The 20,293-nt window shown below is 34.8% G+C and overlaps 1 protein-coding gene across 6 annotated transcripts in view; it reads left to right on the forward strand.

Annotated features, from left to right (window-relative positions):
* The window catches only part of ZGRF1 (zinc finger GRF-type containing 1), a 65,775-nt gene that overhangs the window by 29,294 nt on the left and 16,188 nt on the right, over window positions 1-20,293 (forward strand). For 4 of the 6 annotated variants that reach the window (XM_072938368.1, XM_072938364.1, XM_072938374.1 and 1 more), the window contains exons 14-19: window positions 296-948; window positions 1,651-1,789; window positions 2,402-2,586; window positions 3,780-3,976; window positions 6,083-6,222; window positions 19,920-20,063. In XM_072938368.1, the coding sequence (XP_072794469.1) occupies window positions 296-948; window positions 1,651-1,789; window positions 2,402-2,586; window positions 3,780-3,976; window positions 6,083-6,222; window positions 19,920-20,063 (1,458 nt within the window). Of the gene's footprint in view, window positions 1-280; window positions 949-1,650; window positions 1,790-2,401; window positions 2,587-3,779; window positions 3,977-6,082; window positions 6,223-19,919; window positions 20,064-20,293 lie in introns of all 6 variants that reach the window. The other 2 variants (XM_072938377.1, XM_072938380.1) reach the window with 2 other exon arrangements.

A 20,293-nucleotide genomic window follows, 5' to 3' on the forward strand; every position in this document is an offset into this window, starting at 1 on the left:
GGTGTGGTGTGGAAATCCTTAGCTAAGAGGGGAAAGAAAAAGAGAAGGATTTCAAGTTTGTCAACCTTAAAAAAGTCAGAGTATTAATTAAGTTTTGGAATCTTTACTTTTTTGATACTAAAACCATAAAAAAATTTTTTTAAAGAAATATGATTTTGTGTGTTTATGTGTGTGTGTGTGTGTGTGTGTGGAAAGCATGTTGGCACTTTTTCTTTTTTTATTTGTATACCCAGTTTCCTAGAGCTTGGGTGATGTCTGTAATACATTTTTATTTAATCAGTTTTTTTCTCTTCAGTAATGAAAAAGTCAAGTTCTCTGGAGAATAAGAACCTTCAAAGACTTTCATTAGTAAGTAGAACCCGAGTTCCACTTATTACTTTGCCACCTGCCAGTGGGCCACCTGACTTAGAATCTTATTCACATGTGATCGACTGTGACAGGCAAGAGTCTTCTGGTTCTCCCATATTCAACTTGTGTGAAGAGTCAGCAACTTCTTTTAGCTTTGGGCCTGAGGACCAAAGTGAAACTTCTTTCTCTAAAGAATCTAGTGAAATGACTCCAGGATATGTTTCACTTCTCGGTAATATATCTACTCAAAGCAAGTGGCTGAAATTTCAAAACATGCCCCAGTGCAACTTGACTGCTCCAGACACAGTTGATCAGAAAGTAACAGATGGCTTCTTTGCTGAGACTGTTTCTGGGATGCATTTTAGTGATAAAGGTGAAAGACAGAGTGATGCTGTGAATGAATGCTCTTTAGACTCTATGCATTTGCAAATGATAAAAAGCATGCTTCAACAACAGCGGCAGGATTTTAGCAGTGGAAATTTGGTTTCCAGAAAGGAAGCACTTTCTTTGAATTTAAAGCAGACTTCTAAGACTGAGGAAATTCAAAATGTGTTAGGAGGGTCTGCCTGCTACAACTGCATTATAACAGGAGATTTACAGGTGAGGAAATGTACCAGTGTTTCTTGGTGCATCTTTGCCAATAGTTATTGTCTGAATTGCAACAAAAGAATTATCAATATTATACAGGTGCAGTGATTTTAGTCTTGGAGCTGATGGCTTTGGTGTTTGTTGAGTTTTCCAGAACACTTGCTCCAGTCATATCTTCTGGTTGTGAACATTAAATGAAGTTCTATATTTGAAAGTGTCTGGTACAGTATCTGACACATAATAAATCTTAATATATTAAGAGCTCTGACTCTTCCCACCACCACTTCCACTGCTGCTATTACTATGATTGTCTTCATTTTTCACTATAAGCTCAGTTTTACTGATCAGATTATTATTAGGGTAAAGGTATATTGTATTACATATTGGTTGTGAACAATTCTTATAGTTGTAACAGAAACAGGTACATAGTGATCCATTCACATCAGTTAAGTTTTTTTCTAGCAAAAATATTTTAAAACTTACGAAGGGGCAGATAAGAAAAGTTAGTCAAATTTATGATTAAAAGGGCCATGCCATAGCCTTTCTTGCTTTCTTGCTATACTTGGTTTCTCATTTAAAATTTGAAAATGATTTTCATGGAATCTGGAAATCAAAAGAAAAATCTGTTTATTTTCTCTAACATACCTATGCAATTTGCTTATTAGTAAACAGTATTTTTCTGGAGTTGTTATAACTTGAATTATTCCATTTTAGGAGATAAATGACTCTGAGCTATGCTTCCCAAGTGGGCAGAAAATAAAATCTGCGTATCTTCCCCAAAGGCAGATTCACATACCAGCTGTTTTTCAGTCTCCTGCTCAGTATAAGCAGATTTTTACATCTTGTCTCACAGGTATGACTGTTACCTTTTTATTTTACTATGATTGGTTGCTGCATAATGTAAGTAGTATGGCTGTGAGAAAGTATAGTATTTTATATTGTGAATTTTTACATTGTTTCCATATTGAGATTTGTTTTTATATTTTTACTCCGGTTTTTGACAGTAACTTATATTTTAATTTCAGATCAAAATTGAGTTTTAAGAGTAGGAAATGACATTATTATCATCTTTTTCAAGGTATAGTTTAAAAAATTTTTTTAAACTGGAAGTATTACAAATGGTTTTGTTAAATTAAGTAGGAAATTAAAGTATGATGCATGATTAGTTTTGATAGTTTGTTTTGTACAAGGGCAAAACTAGCCTTTTAAAAAATGGATGTTAGTATTAAGTTATAGTTTAGTCTGTCAAAAGGCTATTTTCAGATTTAGCTAGTAGTACATATGTGATAAATACATGAAGTTAGTTTGTATTTAATTTTCATCTTTTTTTTTAATGGAGCTACTGAGGATTGAACCCAGAACCTTGTACATGCTAAGCATGCACTGTACCACTAAGCTGTATCCATCCCCTCAATTTTCATCTGTATCTATATATTTTTAAATTATCTTTTAAAATTTTTTGCAGAACATCTAAATATATTGCTGTTTGGGTTGGCACAAAGGTTGCACAAAGCCCTTTCAAAAGTTGACATATCATTTTATACATCATCAAATGGAGAGAAGCAGAAAAATGTAGAAAATAAAGTGCCCTCCTGCCATCATCATCACCCTGCAAAACTTGTCATGGTTAGAAAGGAAGGTCCAAATAAGGTATTGTTCCCTCTTCCCCTCCTGTTGCCCCACCTAATACTCATCTCATTAAAAGTTTATGTACCTGTTGCTTTATGACAAGCTTAAGGAGTAAATTTTGATTAAGAGCCTTCTCCTTGAGACGTTAGTAACTAACATGTAGCAAACTCTCAATAAATTTTTCCTGAAAGATGGTCTGTGTTCGAGGATCAAAAATGTGACTTAAGATGAACGTTCAAATTGCATAGGAACTTACTGTATAGCAGTAAGAGATAGAGAGAGATACGTAAAAGGAAGTTTTATATAGTACTGTAGTTAGTAAAGTAGGAGGGATATGCCCAGATTACACTGAGAACCCTGAGAAGGGTGTATGTCCCAACCCCAGGGCTTAGAGAATGCAGACATGAGCTTGAAGAAAGTAAAGTTTGTAACCGGTCTGTGTGATCCCTAGTGCCAGTAATGTTACCAATAAGGCCAAAGGAATAGAAAAGGTACTGACTTAGTTGATATCGCTGATAACATTATTATGGAGGAAGTTAATAAAATGTTTGCATCTTATGGTTTGTACTCGTATGCTTTCACTCATTGTAATACAATCTTTCTCCACTGTTTGCATACCACCCTTTATCAGTAGTTGAGTATGTAAATTTGGATTTAAATTCAGTTATCAAAAGCAAGAGTTCATAAATAATATTATAACCATAGAATAAAATACTGTTGAGCCACTAGAAGTCTTTTTTTCTGATGTTGAGCATAAGGGTTAGGCTATAGTGTAGAAAATGTATTGTTATCTGAGTTTTACTTAGACAGTACGCACATGTGTATCCTTGTGTGTGTGTGCACACATGCACTTATGTGAGTGAGAAAAAAGACTAAAGAAATGTACAAGATGTTCCCTGTAGTTGTTTTAGGGCAGCTTTCAGGTTTCCTGTAGTGAAAGTTTTAAATCAGAAAAATAATATTTTTCAAACAAGCTTATATTCTCAGAATAATGTAATTTTTGATAAAGAGAAAATAAGTGGAAAAGTAGGTGGTTTGAAATTTTAATTTATTGTTTAAATTAATAAAAAGATTAAGTGGTATAGTGACTAATTTATTGGAGTACATTAATGCCAAGCAACCTTTATAAAAATCTTGACAAACATAGTATGAAAACAGTAAAACAATTAAAATGTTATTTTTCTTACTAAGTTTCAATATCTTTTTCCCCTTAGGGTCGTCTTTTTTACACCTGTGATGGACCCAAAGCTGACCGGTGTAAATTTTTCAAGTGGCTTGAAGAAGTGACCCCAGGATATTTAACACAGGAAGAATCTCTACCTAGCATGGTTTTAAGTGATATAAAAAGTATTGGCTTGTACTTAAGAAGTCAGAAGATACCCCTCTATGAGGAATGCCAGCTTTTGGTGAGGTATGTTTAATGATACCAAATAATTGCCTCTATATTAGAAAATAGTAAAACCTCACAGAATTATCGGGGGTTTTTTTGTATATACATATTTTTATTGAAGTATAGTCAGTTTACAATATTATGTCAATTTCTGGTGTACAACATAATGCTTCAGTCATACATGAACATACAAATACTTGTTTTCTTATTCTTCACCATAAATTACTAAAGAGGTTGAGACAGGAAAAATATCTCAGAGATAAAATACCTCAGTTTTTATAACCATACAATGGGAATAATTCCCTAAAGCTCTTTTTGGCCCCCTCTAAACATTGAGCAGTATCAGCAATATCAGGACTACTGGCAGGAATGCTGTTTTTCTAACAATTTTTACATGTAATCATCGTCCTAAGGGAAACTGTATCAAACAAATCATAAGAATAATTTTTATCAGTGCAGGATAATAGGTAGTGGTCATTTACAAGCCTGAATTACATAGCTTATAGGATAACAGAATGCTACTTTTTGAAAACATGTCTTATAAAAATTGAATTACCCAAAATGTAAATATAGTGAGCATTTGTATGGTAACTTAATAATAACAACAGTTACTGAGAGTTTATATATGCCAGGCACTCTTTTAAGCACTTTTGCATGTATTGTTTCATTTAATTGTCATAATAATCTGTAAGATACAGAACTAATCTGGATATTTTATTATTTCTATTTTACAGTTACAGAAACTGAAGTACTCTTTTAGAAACTTCTCCTATTTCAGTCTCTTAAAACTGATCTTGTTTCTATGAGACTTGCTATTTTCTTCCTTTGACACAGTGTATTTTTATTTTGTATATATGAATGAAAATATATAAACATATGCACTATATGTATAATAGTACTGTATTTTAAAGATTTTTTAAAAATTGTACCTTCAAATTTCCAGTTGTAAAGTAAATTAAGTCCTGTGGATGTAATATACAGCGTGGTAACTATAGTTCATATTACTTTACTGTATATTTGAAAGTTGCTAAGGGAGTAGATCTTAAGAGTTCTCATTACAAGAAAAAAATTTATTAAAAAAATTTTTTATACATGCAGTGACTTCTTCAGTGCTTTTAAAAAAAACTCAATTCAATTTATTTAAACTAAAAATAAAGCAGTTCACCCATTTCCTTCATGAGAGAAAAATGTAACTGTGTGGTGATGGATGTTAACTAGACTTCTTATAGTGATCATTTCACAGGATACACATATATCAAATCATTATGTTGTACACCTGAAACTAATATAATGTTATATGTCAATTATATCTCAATTTAAAAAATGTGTATTTTTAAAGGTTATATTTCATGTATAGTTATTATAAAATATTACCTATATTCCCCATGTTGCACAATATATACTTGTAGCTTATTTTATACATAATAGTTTGTACATCTATCCCTATCTTGCCTCTCCCCTCTTCCTTCTCCCCACTGGTAACCACTAATTTGCTCTCTGTATGTCTGCTTCTTTTATATTCATTCACTAGTTTGTTGTATTTTTAAAATTCCACATATAAATAATATCAGACAGTATTTGTCTTTCTCTGTCTAATTTACTTCACTTAGCATAATACTCTCCAAGTTTGTCCGTGTTGCTACAAATGGCAAAATTCCATTCTTTTTAATGGCTGAGTAGTATTCCGTGTGTGTGTGTGTGTGTGTGTGTGTGTGTGTGTGTGTGTGTGTGTGTGTGTAACACATCTTCTTTATCCATTCATCTGTTACTGGATACTTAGGTTGCTTCCTTATCTTGGCAATTATAATAATGCTGCTAGGTACTTTGGGGTGCATGTATCATTTTGAATTAGTGTTTTTGTTTTTTCAGATATATACCCGGGAGTGGAATTGCTGGATTATGTGGTAGTTCTATTTTTAGTGTTTTGAGAAAGCTACATACTGTTTTCCATAGTAGTTGTACCAATTTACATTCCCACCAACAGTGTACGAGGGTTCCCTTTTCTCTATATCCTTGCCAACATTTGTTATTTGTCTTCTCTTTGACAAGAGCCATTCTGACAGGTATGAGGTAAAAATTTGTACCTTAATATTCAAATTCAGTTTTGTGTTTTTACTCATTTTTCAGAAAAGGATTTGATTTTCAAAGAAAACAGTATGGTAAACTAAAGAAGTTTACTACTATAAATCCTGAATTTTATAATGAACCTAAAAGCAAACTTTATCTTAAGCTGAGTCGGAAAGAAAGTTCTTCAACTTATAGCAAAGGTAAGTTGAGCTGATCGTGTTGGTGTCCAACTTTGTATCTCATTACATACAACTCTGTGAGTCATTTATATTAAAGAGATTTTTAAAAGTCCAGTTTAATAGTATATATTGTGAATTATTATATAATAAATTAGACCATTTCTAAAAAGCATACTTTAAATTTTAGTTTTTAAAAAACCTTTTATTATAAACTACTAAAAACTGTTTAATTTTGTTTAAAAAGTCACACTAAGTTCTTGGCATCATTAAGTATATTGAATAGTCTGTACCCTGAACCTACTATCAAAAATAAACAAAATATAATGAGTTTATTTATACTTCTGTCATTGCTGCACAGTAGGACAACACTGGACCCTAAATTTTGTATATTTGGACATAAAATCCTTAAAAATTTTTTTCTAAGTACCTTAGGTACACTAGATTGGGTTAATCATTATCTTTGGTTTCATGACCTACTCTTGCTGGTCTTCACCTAGTTTGCTTTAGTTATTTAATTAGTTATTTTAAATGATATAAATATATCTGTGAGTCCACAAAGCAAACCAAAATGTAGTACCTTATAACTACCTGCATTTAGTATAAAGTAACCCCATTAACTCATCTGATTGTCTCTCCTGACCTAAGGTATTTACCATTTTTGATCCCTATGTTCATCAACATCTTGCTTTCCTTTGTACACAGATTTATGTAAATGAATTACCAAAAAGCATATTTTAAGTTTTAAGTTTTTTTAGTTTCATTCCAATGATACAGTTCTGTATGTAATCTTTTAGAACTTACCTTTTTCATTTTTTCTCAGTGAATATTCTTGTACTATCTTGTAGATGTGCAAGAGTTTCTTTTGGTTATAATCCTAGGAATGAAAATGCCCCCCGCATCTTTAAGCTGTAGTGCCAAACGGATTTCTAAAGTAATCAATTTACACTTCTACCGTCTAGTGGCTCAGTGTACTCAAATGGTCTAAATGATCTTGTTGTGGTTTTAGTTTGCATTTCTCTGCTTGCCAGTGACACTGAACAGCTCTTCATGTGTTTATTACATATTTTCTTCTTACCATTCCATTTTTCTGCTGTGTTGTGTATAATCTTATTTACAGTTATTAAATGTTTTCCCTGTTAATCTTTTCTTGATCATGTATATATATTGTGGCTGTCTGGCTGCCAGTATGTATCATGTCTTTTCACTTACTTCAAGGTGTTTTTAGATATAGTCTTTTCTTTTTGGCAGTGCTTTCTGTGTCTTATTTTAAAAATCTTTCCTAATGCTGAAGATCTAAAATTATTTACCTATATTTTCTATTAATGGTTTTAAAGTTTTATTTTTTAACTTTTTTTTAATGGTTCTGAATTTTTCTTTTATTTTTTTAACATTTTTTATTGATTTATAATCATTTTACAATGTTGTGTCAAATTCCAGTGTAGAGCACAATTTTTCAGTCATTCATGGACATATACACACTCAGTGTCACATTTTTTTCCTCTGTGATTTATCATAACATTTTGTGTATATTTCCCTGTGCTATACAGTGTAATCTTGTTTATCTATTCTACAATTTTGAAATCCCAGTCTATCCCTTCCCATCCTCTACCCCTCTGGTAACCACAAGTCTGTATTCTCTGTCCATGAGTCTATTTCTGTCCTGTATTTATGCTTTGTTTTTGTTTGTTTGTTTTTGTTTTTGTTTTTTAGATTCCACATATGAGGAATCTCATATGGTATTTTTCTTTCTCTTTCTGGCTTACTTCACTTACAATGACATTCTCTAGGAGCATCCATGTTGCTGCAAATGGCATTATGTTGTCGGTTTTTATGGCTGAGTAGTATTCCATTGTATAAATATACCACATCTTCTTTATCCAGTCACCTGTTGATGGACATTTAGGCTGTTTCCATGTTTTGGCTATTGTAAATAGTGCTGCTATGAACATTGGGGTTCAGGTGTCATCCTGAAGTAGATTTCCTTCTGGATACAAGCCCAGGAGTGGGATTCCTGGGTCATATGGTAAGTCTATTCCTAGTCTTTTGAGGAATCTCCACACTGTTTTCCACAGTGGCTGCACCAAACTGCATTCCCACCAGCAGTGTAGGAGGGTTCCCCTTTCTCCACAGCCTCTCCAGCATTTGTCATTTGTGGACTTTTGAATGACGGCCATTCTGACTGGTGTGAGGTGATACCTCATTGTAGTTTTGATTTGCATTTCTCTGATAATTAGTGATATTGAGCATTTTTTCATGTGCTTTTTGATCATTTGTATGTCTTCCTTGGAGAGTTGCTTGTTTAGGTCTTCTGCCCATTTTTGGATTGGGTTGTTTATTTTTTTCTTATTGAGTCGTATGAGCTGCTTATATATTTTGGAGATCAAGCCTTTGTCGGTTTCACTTGCAAAAATTTTCTCCCATTCCGTAGGTTTTCTTCTTGTTTTACTTCTGGTTTCCTTTGCTGTGCAGAAGGTTGTAAGTTTCATTAGGTCCCATTTGTTTATTCTTGCTTTTATTTCTTCTAGGAGAAAATTTTTGAAATGTATGTCAGATAATGTTTTGCCTATGTTTTCCTCTAGGAGGTTTATTGTATCTTGTCTTATGTTTAAGTCTTTAATCCATTTTGAGTTGATTTTTGTATATGGTGTAAGGGAGTGTTCTAGCTTCATTGTTTTCCATGCTGCTGTCCAGTTTTCCCAACACCATTTGCTGAAGAGACTGTCTTTATTCCATTGTATATTCTTGCCTCCTTTGTCGAAGATGAGTTGACCAAAAGTTTGTGGGTTCATTTCTGGGCTCTCTATTCTGTTCCATTGGTCTATATGTCTGTTTTGGTACCAATACCATGCTGTCTTGATGACTGTAGCTCTATAGTATTGTCTGAAGTCTGGGAGAGTTATTCCTCTAGCCTCTTTCTTTCTCTTCAGTAATGCTTTGGCAATTCTAGGTCTTTGATGGTTCCATATAAATTTTATTATAATTTGTTCTAGTTCTGTGAAATATGTCCTGGGTAATTGGATAGGAATTGCATTAAATCTGTAGATTGCCTTGGGCAGTGTGACCATTTTAACAATATTGATTCTTCCAATCCAGGAGCATGGAATATCTTTCCATTTTTTAAAGTCTTCTTTAATTTCCTGCATCAATGGTTTATACTTTCCTGTGTATAATTCTTTCACCTCCTTGGTCAGATTTATTCTCAGATATTTTATTACTTTGGGTGCTATTTTAAAGGGGATTGTTTCTTTACTTTCTTTTTCTGTTGATTTATCGTTAGTGTAAAGAAATGCAACTGATTTTTGAACGTTAATTTTGTAACCTGCTACCTTGCTGAATTCTTCAATCAGTTCTGGTAGCTTTTGTGTGGACCTTTTAGGGTTTTCTATATATAGTAACATGTCATCAGCATATAATGACACTTTTACCTCTTCTTTTCCAATTTGGATCCCTTTTATTTCTTTCTCTTGCCTAACTGCTGTGGCTAGGACTTCCAGGACTATGTTGAATAGGAGGGGTGATAGTGGGCATCCTTGTCTTGTCCCAGATTTTAGTGGGAAGCTTTTGAGTTTTTCACCGTTGAGTACTATGCTGGCTGTAGGTTTGTCATATATAGCTTTTATTATGTTGAGATATGTTCCCTCTATACCCACTTTGGCGAGAGTTTTTATCATAAATGGATGTTGAATTTTATCAAATGCTTTTTCTGCATCGATTGAGATGATCATGTGGTTTTTGTCCTTTCTCTTGTTGATGTGATGTATTACATTGATTGATTTGCGTATTTGAACCAGCCTTGTGTCCCTGGGATGAACCCCACTTGGTCATGATGTATAATCTTTTTTATGTGTTGTTGGATTCTATTTGCTAAAATTTTGGTGAGGATTTTGGCGTCTATGTTCATCAGTGATATTGGCCTATAATTCTCTTTTTTTGTAGTGTCTTTGCCTGGTTTTGGTATCAGGGTGATGGTGGCTTCATAGAATGAGTTTGGGAGTATTCCCTCCTTTTCAATTGTCTGGAAGAGTTTGAGAAGGACTGGTATGAGTTCTTCTTTGTACGTTTGGTAGAATTCCCCGGTGAAGCCATCCGGTCCTGGACTTTTATTTGTAGGGAGGTTTTTAATTGCTATTTCTATTTCCTTTCTAGTGATCGGATTGTTCAAGTGTTCAGTTTCTTCTTGATTCAGTTTTGGTGGACAGTATGTTTCCAGAAACTTGTCCATCTCCTCTAGGTTATCCAGTTTGGTTCCATATAGTTTTTCATAATATTCTCATATGATATTCTGTATTTCTATTTTGTTTGTTGTAATTTCTCCATTTTCCTTTCTTATATTGCTCATTTGTGCTCTCTCTTTATTCTTCTTTGTGAGTTTGGCCAGAGGTTTGTCGATTTTATTTACTTTTTCAAAAAACCAGCTTTTGGTTCGGTTGATTTTTTCTATGGTCTTGTTAATCTCTATTGTATTTAATTCCTCTCTGATCTTTATTATTTCCTTCCTTCTGCTGCTTTTTGGGGCTTTTTGTTCTTCTTTTTCTAATTCATTCAGGTGGTGGATTAACTTGTTTATTTGAGATTGTTCTTTTTTGAGGAAGGCCTGTATCGCTATAAACTTCCCTCTTAGCACTGCCTTTGCTGTGTCCCATAGGTTTTGAGTGGTTGTGCTTTCATTATCATTTGTCTCAAGGTATTTTTTAATTTCAGCTTTGATTTCCTCATTGATCCATTGTTTTTTCAATAACATTGTTTAATCTCCATGCTTTCCTTTTTTTCTCCTTTGTTTCTCTGTTGTTGATTTCCAGTTTCATGGCAGTGTGGTCAGTAAAGATGCTTGAGGTAATTTCTATCTTCTTAAAATTGTTGAGGTTTCTTTTGTGCCCAAGTACATGATCGATCCTGGAAAATGTTCCATGTGCACTTGAAAAGAATGTATATCCTATTTTTGGGGGGTGTAATGCTCTGAAAATATCCACCAAATCTAGTTTTTCTATTGTAGTATTTAATTTCTCTGTTGCCTTGTTTATTTTCTGTCTGGAAGATCTGTCTAGTGATGTTAATGCAGTGTTAAAATCTCCAACTATGACTGTATTCCCATCAATATCCCCCTTTATCTCGGTTAGTAATTCTTGTATGTACTTAGGTGCTCCTATATTGGGTGCATATATATTAACGACTGTAATATCTTCATCTTGTATCACTCCTTTAATCATTATAAAATGTCCTTCTTTATCTTTCTTCATGGCCTTTGTTTTAAAGTCTATTTTGTCTGAAATTAGTACTGCAACACCTGCTTTTTTGGCTTTTCCATTTGCATGGAATATCCTTTTCCATCTTTTCACTCTCAATCTATATGTGTCCTTCTCCCTAAAGTGGGTCTCTTGTATACAGCATATTGAAGGTTCTTGCTTTATTATCCAGTCTGCCACTCTATGTCTTTTGACTGGAGCATTTAGTCCATTAACATTTACAGTAATTAATGATAGATGTGTGTTTATTGCCATTTTGAACTTATCTTTGCAGTTGAATTTGTATATCCTCTTTGTTCCTTTCTTCTTCCTTTTGTGGTTTGGTAATTTTCCTTTGTATTATCATGGATTTTATTTAATTTTTGTGACTCCCTTGTAAATTTTTGACTTGTGGTTACCCTTTTTTGTAAATCTATTAACCCATTACTATAACTGTTTTTATTAAACTGATAGTAACATGATCTCAAACCCATCCTACTGTTAAAAAAATTTAAAAAAGAAAGAAAAAAAATATTCTATATTTCCCTGCCTCTCTCTCCCACTCTCAGTGATTTGTATGTTTTCTTTATTTGTAATTCATGAGTTACCACCTTTCCAGTTGTGAGTTTCTCATTTCTGTAGCATCCTGCTGCTTTTCTATTTAGAACAGCCCTTTCAATATTTCTTTTAGCGTGGGTTTAGTGTTGCTAAACTCCTGCAGCTTTTTTTTTTTTGGTCTGTGAAAGTCTTTATTTCTCCTTCTATCCTAAAGGATAGCCTTGCTGGATAAAGTATCCTAGGCTGCATCTTTTTTTCATTCAGGGCTTTGAATATATCTTGCCACTCCCTTCTGGCCGGTAGTGTCTGTGTAGAGAAATCAGCTGAGAGCCTTATGGGGGTTCCCTTGTAATTCACTTTTTGCTTTTCTCTTGCTGCCTTTAGAATCATTTCTTTATCCTTGACTCTGGCCATCTTGATTATGATATGTCTTGGTGTGGGTCTATTTGGATTCTTCCTGTTTGGGACCCTCTAAGCTTCCTGTACTTGGATGTCTGATTCCTTCTTTAAGTTTGGGAAGTTTTCAGTCATGATTTCTTCAAAAACCTTTTCAATCCCCTTTGATCCTTCTTCCCCTTCTGGGACCCCTATTATGCGAAGATTGGGATGCTTTATATTATCCCATAGGTCTCTTATGCTATTATCATTATTTTTTATTTGCTTATCTTGTAGTTCTTCTGAATGGGTGCTTTCTATTGCCCTGTCTTCTAGATCACTAATTCGTTCCTCTGCATTAACTAGTTGGCTTTGCACAGCTATTAGATAATTCCTCATCTCTGTCAATGAGTTTACCCATTCTACTTGGCTCTTCTTTATAGCTTCAATTTCATTTTTGACATATTTTATATCTCTAAACACTATCTCTTTTAATTCCTTCAGCAATTTGATCACTCCTTTTTTGAAATCTTGATCTAGTAGGCTATCGATGTCTATTTCATTGATCTTTCTTTCAGGGGATTCCTCTTGTTCTTTTAATTGGGAAAGGTTTCTCTGCTTCTTCATCTTGCTCATACCTCTCTGGCACTGTGGTTTATGGAGTATCAGTTGTCTATTTTGGATCTTAAGGATTTTATCTATCTAATGCCTATTTAGGAATAGAACTTAGAAAAAAAAGAAAAAATAAGAGAGAGAAAGACTTTTAAAAGAAGGGAGAAAGAGGGTTTGAAAACAGTGTATAATGAATAATAGAAGAGCGAGTTGAAGCAGAGTATTAATCGGGTTGAGACGTCCTTTTAAAACCTTAAAAAAAAGGAGTGGGGAGATGAATAGATGTATTTGAAACCTGTGTCTAATCAATAACAGGACATCAAAACCCAAGAGAAATAGAAATGAATTAAGAAGTAAAAATTAAGAGAGTAATTGAAAATAGAACAGGTAAAAACAGATTAAAAAAAAAAAGGGGGTTGTCGGTGTTCTCCTGGAGTCTGTGTGCTTTTAATGTGAAGTCTTCCTGTCTTCATCCTGTTTTGGAAGCTCAGCTTGTTGTTTTCAGAGGTCCTCCGTTGGCGCCCTCTTCTTTGCTGCTCCCAGCACCTGTCGGCAAGCAGATTGCGCCTCCTCCTAACACGGGGTCAGATGCAGCTCTCCTCTGCTGTGGGCGGGCGGGTCACTGCCCCTCCGGATGCCGCAGTCAGATGTTGCAGACTGGCCAGGCAGGAGGGCGGGTTGTGCCCCCTCCCAGCACCTCCGTCAGGGGCTGTGTTCCTGCCCGACAGGCGGGGGACTGCTCTCCCTCTGCCTGCGCCGCCGGTAGCTCCGCTGCTCTGTGCGGCTGCGCGCTCCGCCCTGGTCGGCGCTCCTCAGGTGGGCTCAGGGAAGTCCGAGGGACAGCCTCGTCCCTGCTCCGAGCCAAGACCCAGCTCCTTGTTTGTCTTTGTGGAGCAAGTTCTCTGAGGGACCGATCCTATCTGCCCCGGGCTGTAGGCCCGTCTTAGTCTGGCCCTTGAGGCTGCTAAGCCCTTCGGTGCGGATGCGGGTTTCGTCCCCGCCCCCGCCCGGGTGCTAAGCGCCGGAGAATATGGCGGCTGTGCCTGAGCCCCCCCTCTCTTCCCCTGAAAAGTTTCCGCGGGTTTTCAGAGATGGGGGTATGCACCCTTCCCCCGAGAGCACATCAACCTTGCTGTTTTATGGAGGGCCCAGGTTGTTCTGTCCTGTACACTCACAGCCATGGCGCCCAGCCCCTTGCAGTCCGCCGGGGCTGCCTCTGTGCAGCCGCCCCCATCCTCCGCCCAGCTTGTGCAGCCTGGCCCTGCCCGCCGCACCGGCCCGTGTCTCAGGCTGGGTGTCGGGGGAACGCTCTGTGCCCGTTTAACTTACTTCTGTCAGACAAGGGCTGCTCTGTATAGATCTGAGCCTCGGAGGCTTCCCCTCCGTCCCGCTGGCCTCTCAGTTGGAGAGGGGAGACCCAGCGAACGAGCGCCAGTCCTCCTTTGCCGCTCCCTCCCCCCGGGACCCGTCCTGCGCTGCTTTGCCTTTTGTTCTTTCTTTTTTCCTTTTCTCCTACCAGATTTTTGGCGTCTTTATCTTTTGAAGAGGGCGATGTTCTCTTGGAGTTCCGCAGGTGCTCTGGTTGGCTGAGTGGGTCTGTAGATGTGGGTCTTGGTGTATTTGTGGGAGAGGGTGACTTACGAGCGTCCTTCTACTCCATCTTGCCCGAAATCCTATTTTTTTACTTTTTTAAAGTTTTTTTTTTAAGGTTTTCTTAATGGCATACTACTTAAGAAAATTTTCAATCCAATTGGAGTTTTTTTTTTTTGGTTCATGGCATAAGATAGGGATCCAATTTCATCTGTTTCTCTTTAAGTATCAATTTTGCTAGAATAGTAGTCATGTTATTGATTAATTAGCCCCTTTTGTCCTCTTTGACTTGAAATGCTACCTCTGTCATATAACCAAGTTCAAAACAGTGTGGGTCTGTTTCTCGAGTCCCGACTTGTACTGTTGTTCAATTTATATTTCACTGTGCCAATTCCACATTATCTTAATTTCTGTAGCTTCAACTGTGTACACTTCCTTCCTGCTATTTTATTACTTTTTGAAACATATATTAAAATTATTTTATTAGGCGCATATATATTTAAAATTGCTATTATCTTGGTAAATTGAAACTTTATGTAGAGACTCTCTCCATCTCTAAAAATACTTTTCTCTTAAAATCTAGTTTTTAACATAGCTATATGAAGTTTATTTTGATTAGTATTTGCTCAATAAGTCTTCCAATATTTTGTTCCACCTTTGTATATTCTTATAAAGATGTGTCCCTCTTAAACAGCATGTCTGAAATTTCAAATGTTAACTTTTATGTAAATGGAGTAAGTCCAATAGTTATTTTATTATAATAATCTATATACTTGGGTATGTTTCTGCAATCTTGAGTTATTTCTGTTTATCCCACTATATGCTGTTATTCATTCTTTCTTGCTTTTTAAAGAAATTGGCAGTTAAATCTACTCTCCAATAAGACAAGAACTTAGAAAGCACTCACATTGCTTGTTTTTTTCTGCTTGACCTCTTCTTTCATGCCCCTCTCCCCATCAAGTTGGTAATTCATCTAGACCAGCCCTACTCCAAGTGTGGTCTGCAGGCTGGTTCTGGTCCATAGACTGTCATTGGTTCCCAAAGAGGTGAGGAGCTGCTCTAGAATATCAGATGCCTATGTCATTAGCAGACTGTTAGTTTCATTGTGTTTTGCTTTGTTTAGTTTTGTTTGTAGCAAGACTTTCTGAATGAAGGAAGCATTATGTTGATTTGTTGAATCACCTAGCACAAGCTTCTTGTTACTGACAGATAAAAGTCTGTTCAGGACTGGCTGCTTTGAGTAGCACTAATCTAAATATGTAACTTTTGGATGCTATGGATTTATTTTCTACCGATCTTTGGATGTTACTCCTTTTTAAAAGATGACTACAAGCTTATCCAAGGTAGTTAGTTACCTTTATTTCATGTATTTTTCATGTATCCCTTTTAGCACCTCCTGGATTTTTCTGTCTTATTTATGTGTTTCATCAAAAACTTTTATGAATGTTTTGTATGTGGGTCTTTGAATGATGAACCTGAAGCCTTGAATGCTGGAGAATTTTTTATTATATATTCATATTTGAATGATAGTTGGCTACATATAAAATTCTAGGTTCTAATGTTTTCTTTTAATACTTTTCACCTACAGAAATACCAGTTTCATATTGTTTAACCCAATATTTAATATACTTGGCTATCTTCTTGCATCCATTATTGCTGTTGAAAAATCTGATGGCACTCTGATTCTTACACCTTTGTATGAAATTTGTTCTTTCTGGCTGGAAGCATTAGAACTTTCTCTGACTATTATAGTCTTATATTTCTCTATAACTGCCTAACTGTGGGTTTTTCCTTTTTCTCCTCTGAATACACTGTACCTCTGGGTACACTGTGGGCCTTTGAAATCTAAAGTCCTCTGTCTCCAAACTCATCCAGTATATACATTAAATGTATACAGCTTCTGTATGTCAGTCATACCTCCATAAGATAGTTTAATAAAAGAAACTAAAGTGCTTTGGCTTTTTATTTTTTAATTTTGGGAAATTGATCTTCATTCTTTCCTTTTTTTAAATTTTAAATTTAAAAAATCTTAAATTTTATTTTAATTTGAAGTGTAGTTGATTTACAGTGTTAGCTTCAGGTGTTCAGCAAAGTGATTCAGTTACACATATATTTTTTTTCAGATTCTTTTCCATTAAATGTTATTATAAGAAATTAAATATAGTTCTCTGTTATACAATAGGTCCTTGTTGTTTATCTGTTTTATGTATATAGTAATGTGGGTCAATCTTCATTCTTTTTTTTATTGAAGTATAGTCAGTTTACAATGTGTCAATTTCTAGTATACAGCAGAATAGTTCAGTCATACATATACACACACATATATTTTTGTTTTCATATTCTTTTTCATTATAGCTTACTACATGATATTGAATATAGTTCCTTGTGCTATACATTATTTATTTAAATAATTTTTCTCTTTATTTTTGTTTCTCGCTCTAGGATTTTATTATTCAGATGTTAGCACTATAGAATTTATCCTCTTAATCTCTTAACATTTCTTTTATATTGTCTGGGTTTTTATCCTTTCTTTCTTCTGGGAGATATCTTCAATATGATCTTCTAAATTGCTTAATTATTCCTCAGATATATCCATTCTGTTATTTATTCCATCAATTACAACTTTCTTTCAACTACTGTATTTTTGCAACCCAATATTTTTATTCATACATTTTTCATCTTTTCTTGTTCTTATTTTGCATTGCTACTATCTTTCCTTACCTCTTCTAATCCCCCTACCAGGCTACATTTAAATCCTTTGTCCATCTGTTCTGGTGTTTCCTTTTCTGCAGGATTCTATAATCCAGTATGTTATTCTTTTGAAGTCTTTGTGCTTCTCAAATGTCTCATTATTGTGCCCTGTGAACTAATTTTTCCCTGGTGGTATCAGCTGTTGTTTCTGGCAGTGCATATAAGGAAAGGCAGATCCTAGTCTGGTCAACTCCAGTGAGCTCAGGGGGTTGGGTTCAGTCTCATATCTGCTATTTACTAGCCCTGTGTCTGTGGATAATTTATTTAACTTCTCTGGACTTTGGTCTTTCTTCATGTATAAAATGGTAATAATAATAGTAACTATCTTACATTTAAAATGCCTACTAACGTAAGTTACTGTGTTTTACTAAAAATAAAATTCCCATAGATAAATGACCTGATGATGGCCTATGATCTATTTACTTATCCCTGGTGCCCACTAGTTATGTGGGTTGCTGCCTCATTTCTCTTACTTAAAGTCCTCTCTGGTAGTCAGTTTTAGAGGGTTGCATTCCCAAGTTCAGCCCTAGGACATATCCTGGAGTCAGCTGCTCCAAGAGTGATAGGATTATTCCTTCATCCATTAATTAATGTTCCAGCTGACCTTCTCCACCCAGAACTCCTTAGTTGGTAAGCTTGGGGTTATCCTGGGAATCTATTGGGAAAATTCTCTGTGTTGTTTTTTTGTTTTGTTTTTTGTTTTTCAGAATTCCTTTCTATCGTCTGTAAAGGATTAGCAGTCTCCCAGCTTTGTAGGATTTTATCATCCTTCTTTTCCCATTCCCTTTGTGGCCTCCTTAAGAATCTCTGAAATAAGCGTGGCTCTTCCTATCCGACTCCTGGCTGTTTTCCAGTACTATACTGGATTTATATTTTATATTTCTTCTGTCATTTCAATGCGATTTAGGGAGAAAGGAAAGGCGGATAATTTTCTTATGTCAATTACCTTGAATTGGAGCTCTCTTAAAAAATTATGAATGTAGAGTAAAAGAAATCTTTGCAAATAAGGTATAAATTATTTAAATACATATATTTACCTCAATTGGCAGATGCTTTTAAATAAATTAGTTATAAAATATACTATAGTACAGATCAGCTTTTTCTACAGTAGTTTCCTAAACATATTTCCTTAAAAAAATTGTTCTGTGGGAGTACTGATAAGAGTTAATATAAAAATAAAAAGTAGGTTCCGTTTTAAACAAATAACCTTAATGCAAGATTGATTTTCAGAGTCTTAATGTGTGATGTGCATTGGACTTTGAAAGGTAGGAATGTAGCCCAATAAACTATCTTTTCTGATGCAGTTGAGATTCTTGGTTGGTCAGTTAATTTTAGAAGTTGGTTAAAGTTAGGGATTATAAAAAATTATGCATAGGAACATTGAGCATTTTAACTTAAAATTCATGAATATATTTTTGCTTAATGATCTTTTGATGAAGAGTCAAGACTTTTGCTTAGGATATGAGTTTTTTTGATTGGAGATCCTTTTCATCTTTCTTGTATAGACCATATCCACAAATGCACTGTCCATAAAGATTTACCATTTAAATTCTTAAACATGGAGCAAGAACTTAAAGTCACTTATGAAGCAATCTAAGTGGAGAATGATTTAAAATTTTTTTCAATCTCTTTTCTAATGTTATATTTATCTCATCTGTACTTGAGTCAAAATTGGTTTTTCATATTTGAGTTTTTATTTTTAAAGGAGATCTTAATTCTTTCTAAATTATTCACTTTAGTTTTTTAAAAACAATTTTCCCCTTCATATTCATAATGGGTCAAATAATATGATTAAGTTCTATAATTATAACAACAAATACAAGTGGTATAAATAAGTTTTAAAACAAATGCAATTGACTCCTTGTAAGTGTAAACTCAACTGATGGTGGAAACAGTAAACAAGTATTCCGGAAAGTAGCCTACTAGCTATGAGTATTCAATGTACTATGGAGAAGAAAGGAAAACATTAATCTGGAGCATCTGTTAAGTGGAGGTCTATTACGAGAACCTGTGTTCTATTCATGGATTGCCAACTTTATTTGAGTATGGAAACCATTATATGGCCAAGCATATTTTTAGACTAATACTCGACAGTGGGAAAAAAATCAGATCTAGCTATAAATCTACTTTATAAGAGAAGGACAAGTTAGATGCTGTCTTTGCTGTATTTACGTTTTTAAAAATAATTATAAAGTAACTTAAAAAATATAAAACTAATTGAGTTAAAAACGTGGAAATGAAATGTTACATGTTCAAGTCTTAGTTTGGGTGGAATCTTACAAATAATAACCAATTTTGTTTTTTGAGAAATAATGTAAGACTAAGCACTGAAGAAATCCAAGGTAGCTTTGGATTGAGCATAGTTCTGAGACCTTTAAAAAATGTTTGCCTTTTCTCACAGATACAGAGAACAAACTAGTAGTTGCCAGTAGAGGGTGGAGAGGAGGGGTGATATGGGAGTAGAAGAGTGGGAGGTAAAAACTGCTGGGTGTAAGATAGGCTCAAGGATGTACTGTACAACACAGGGAATAGAGCCAATATTTTGAAATAACTGCAATATAAAGTGACCTTTAAAAATTAAGAAAAATTTTTAAACGTTTGTCTTTTCAGATGATCTTTGGGTGGTTTCAAAAACCTTGGACTTTGATTTGGATACTTTTATTGCATGTAGTACTTTCTTTGGACCATCATCTATCAATGAGGTAGAGTTACTACCTTTGAAAGGTTATTTCCCTTCGAATTGGCCCAGTAGCAGTAAGTATTACTATGCCCATATTAATTTGTATTAACAAAGAATGAAAGACATGTAATACACTGTGAGCAAGAATGCTAACTTTGTGTGGGATTGTTTGATTAAAGAAAACAAAAAGCATCCACCTCTACTTCCTATTATTGTATACAGTGTTCCTAAAAATGTGTGTGGAAGTTGAATGTACAAGTAAGTATTTTTGCAGTTCAAGCCCCAGAGGGCTAAAAGTATAACA

The sequence above is a fragment of the Vicugna pacos genome, chromosome 2 (genome assembly GCF_048564905.1).
Source record: "Vicugna pacos chromosome 2, VicPac4, whole genome shotgun sequence".
Classification (NCBI taxonomy): Eukaryota; Metazoa; Chordata; class Mammalia; order Artiodactyla; family Camelidae; genus Vicugna; species Vicugna pacos.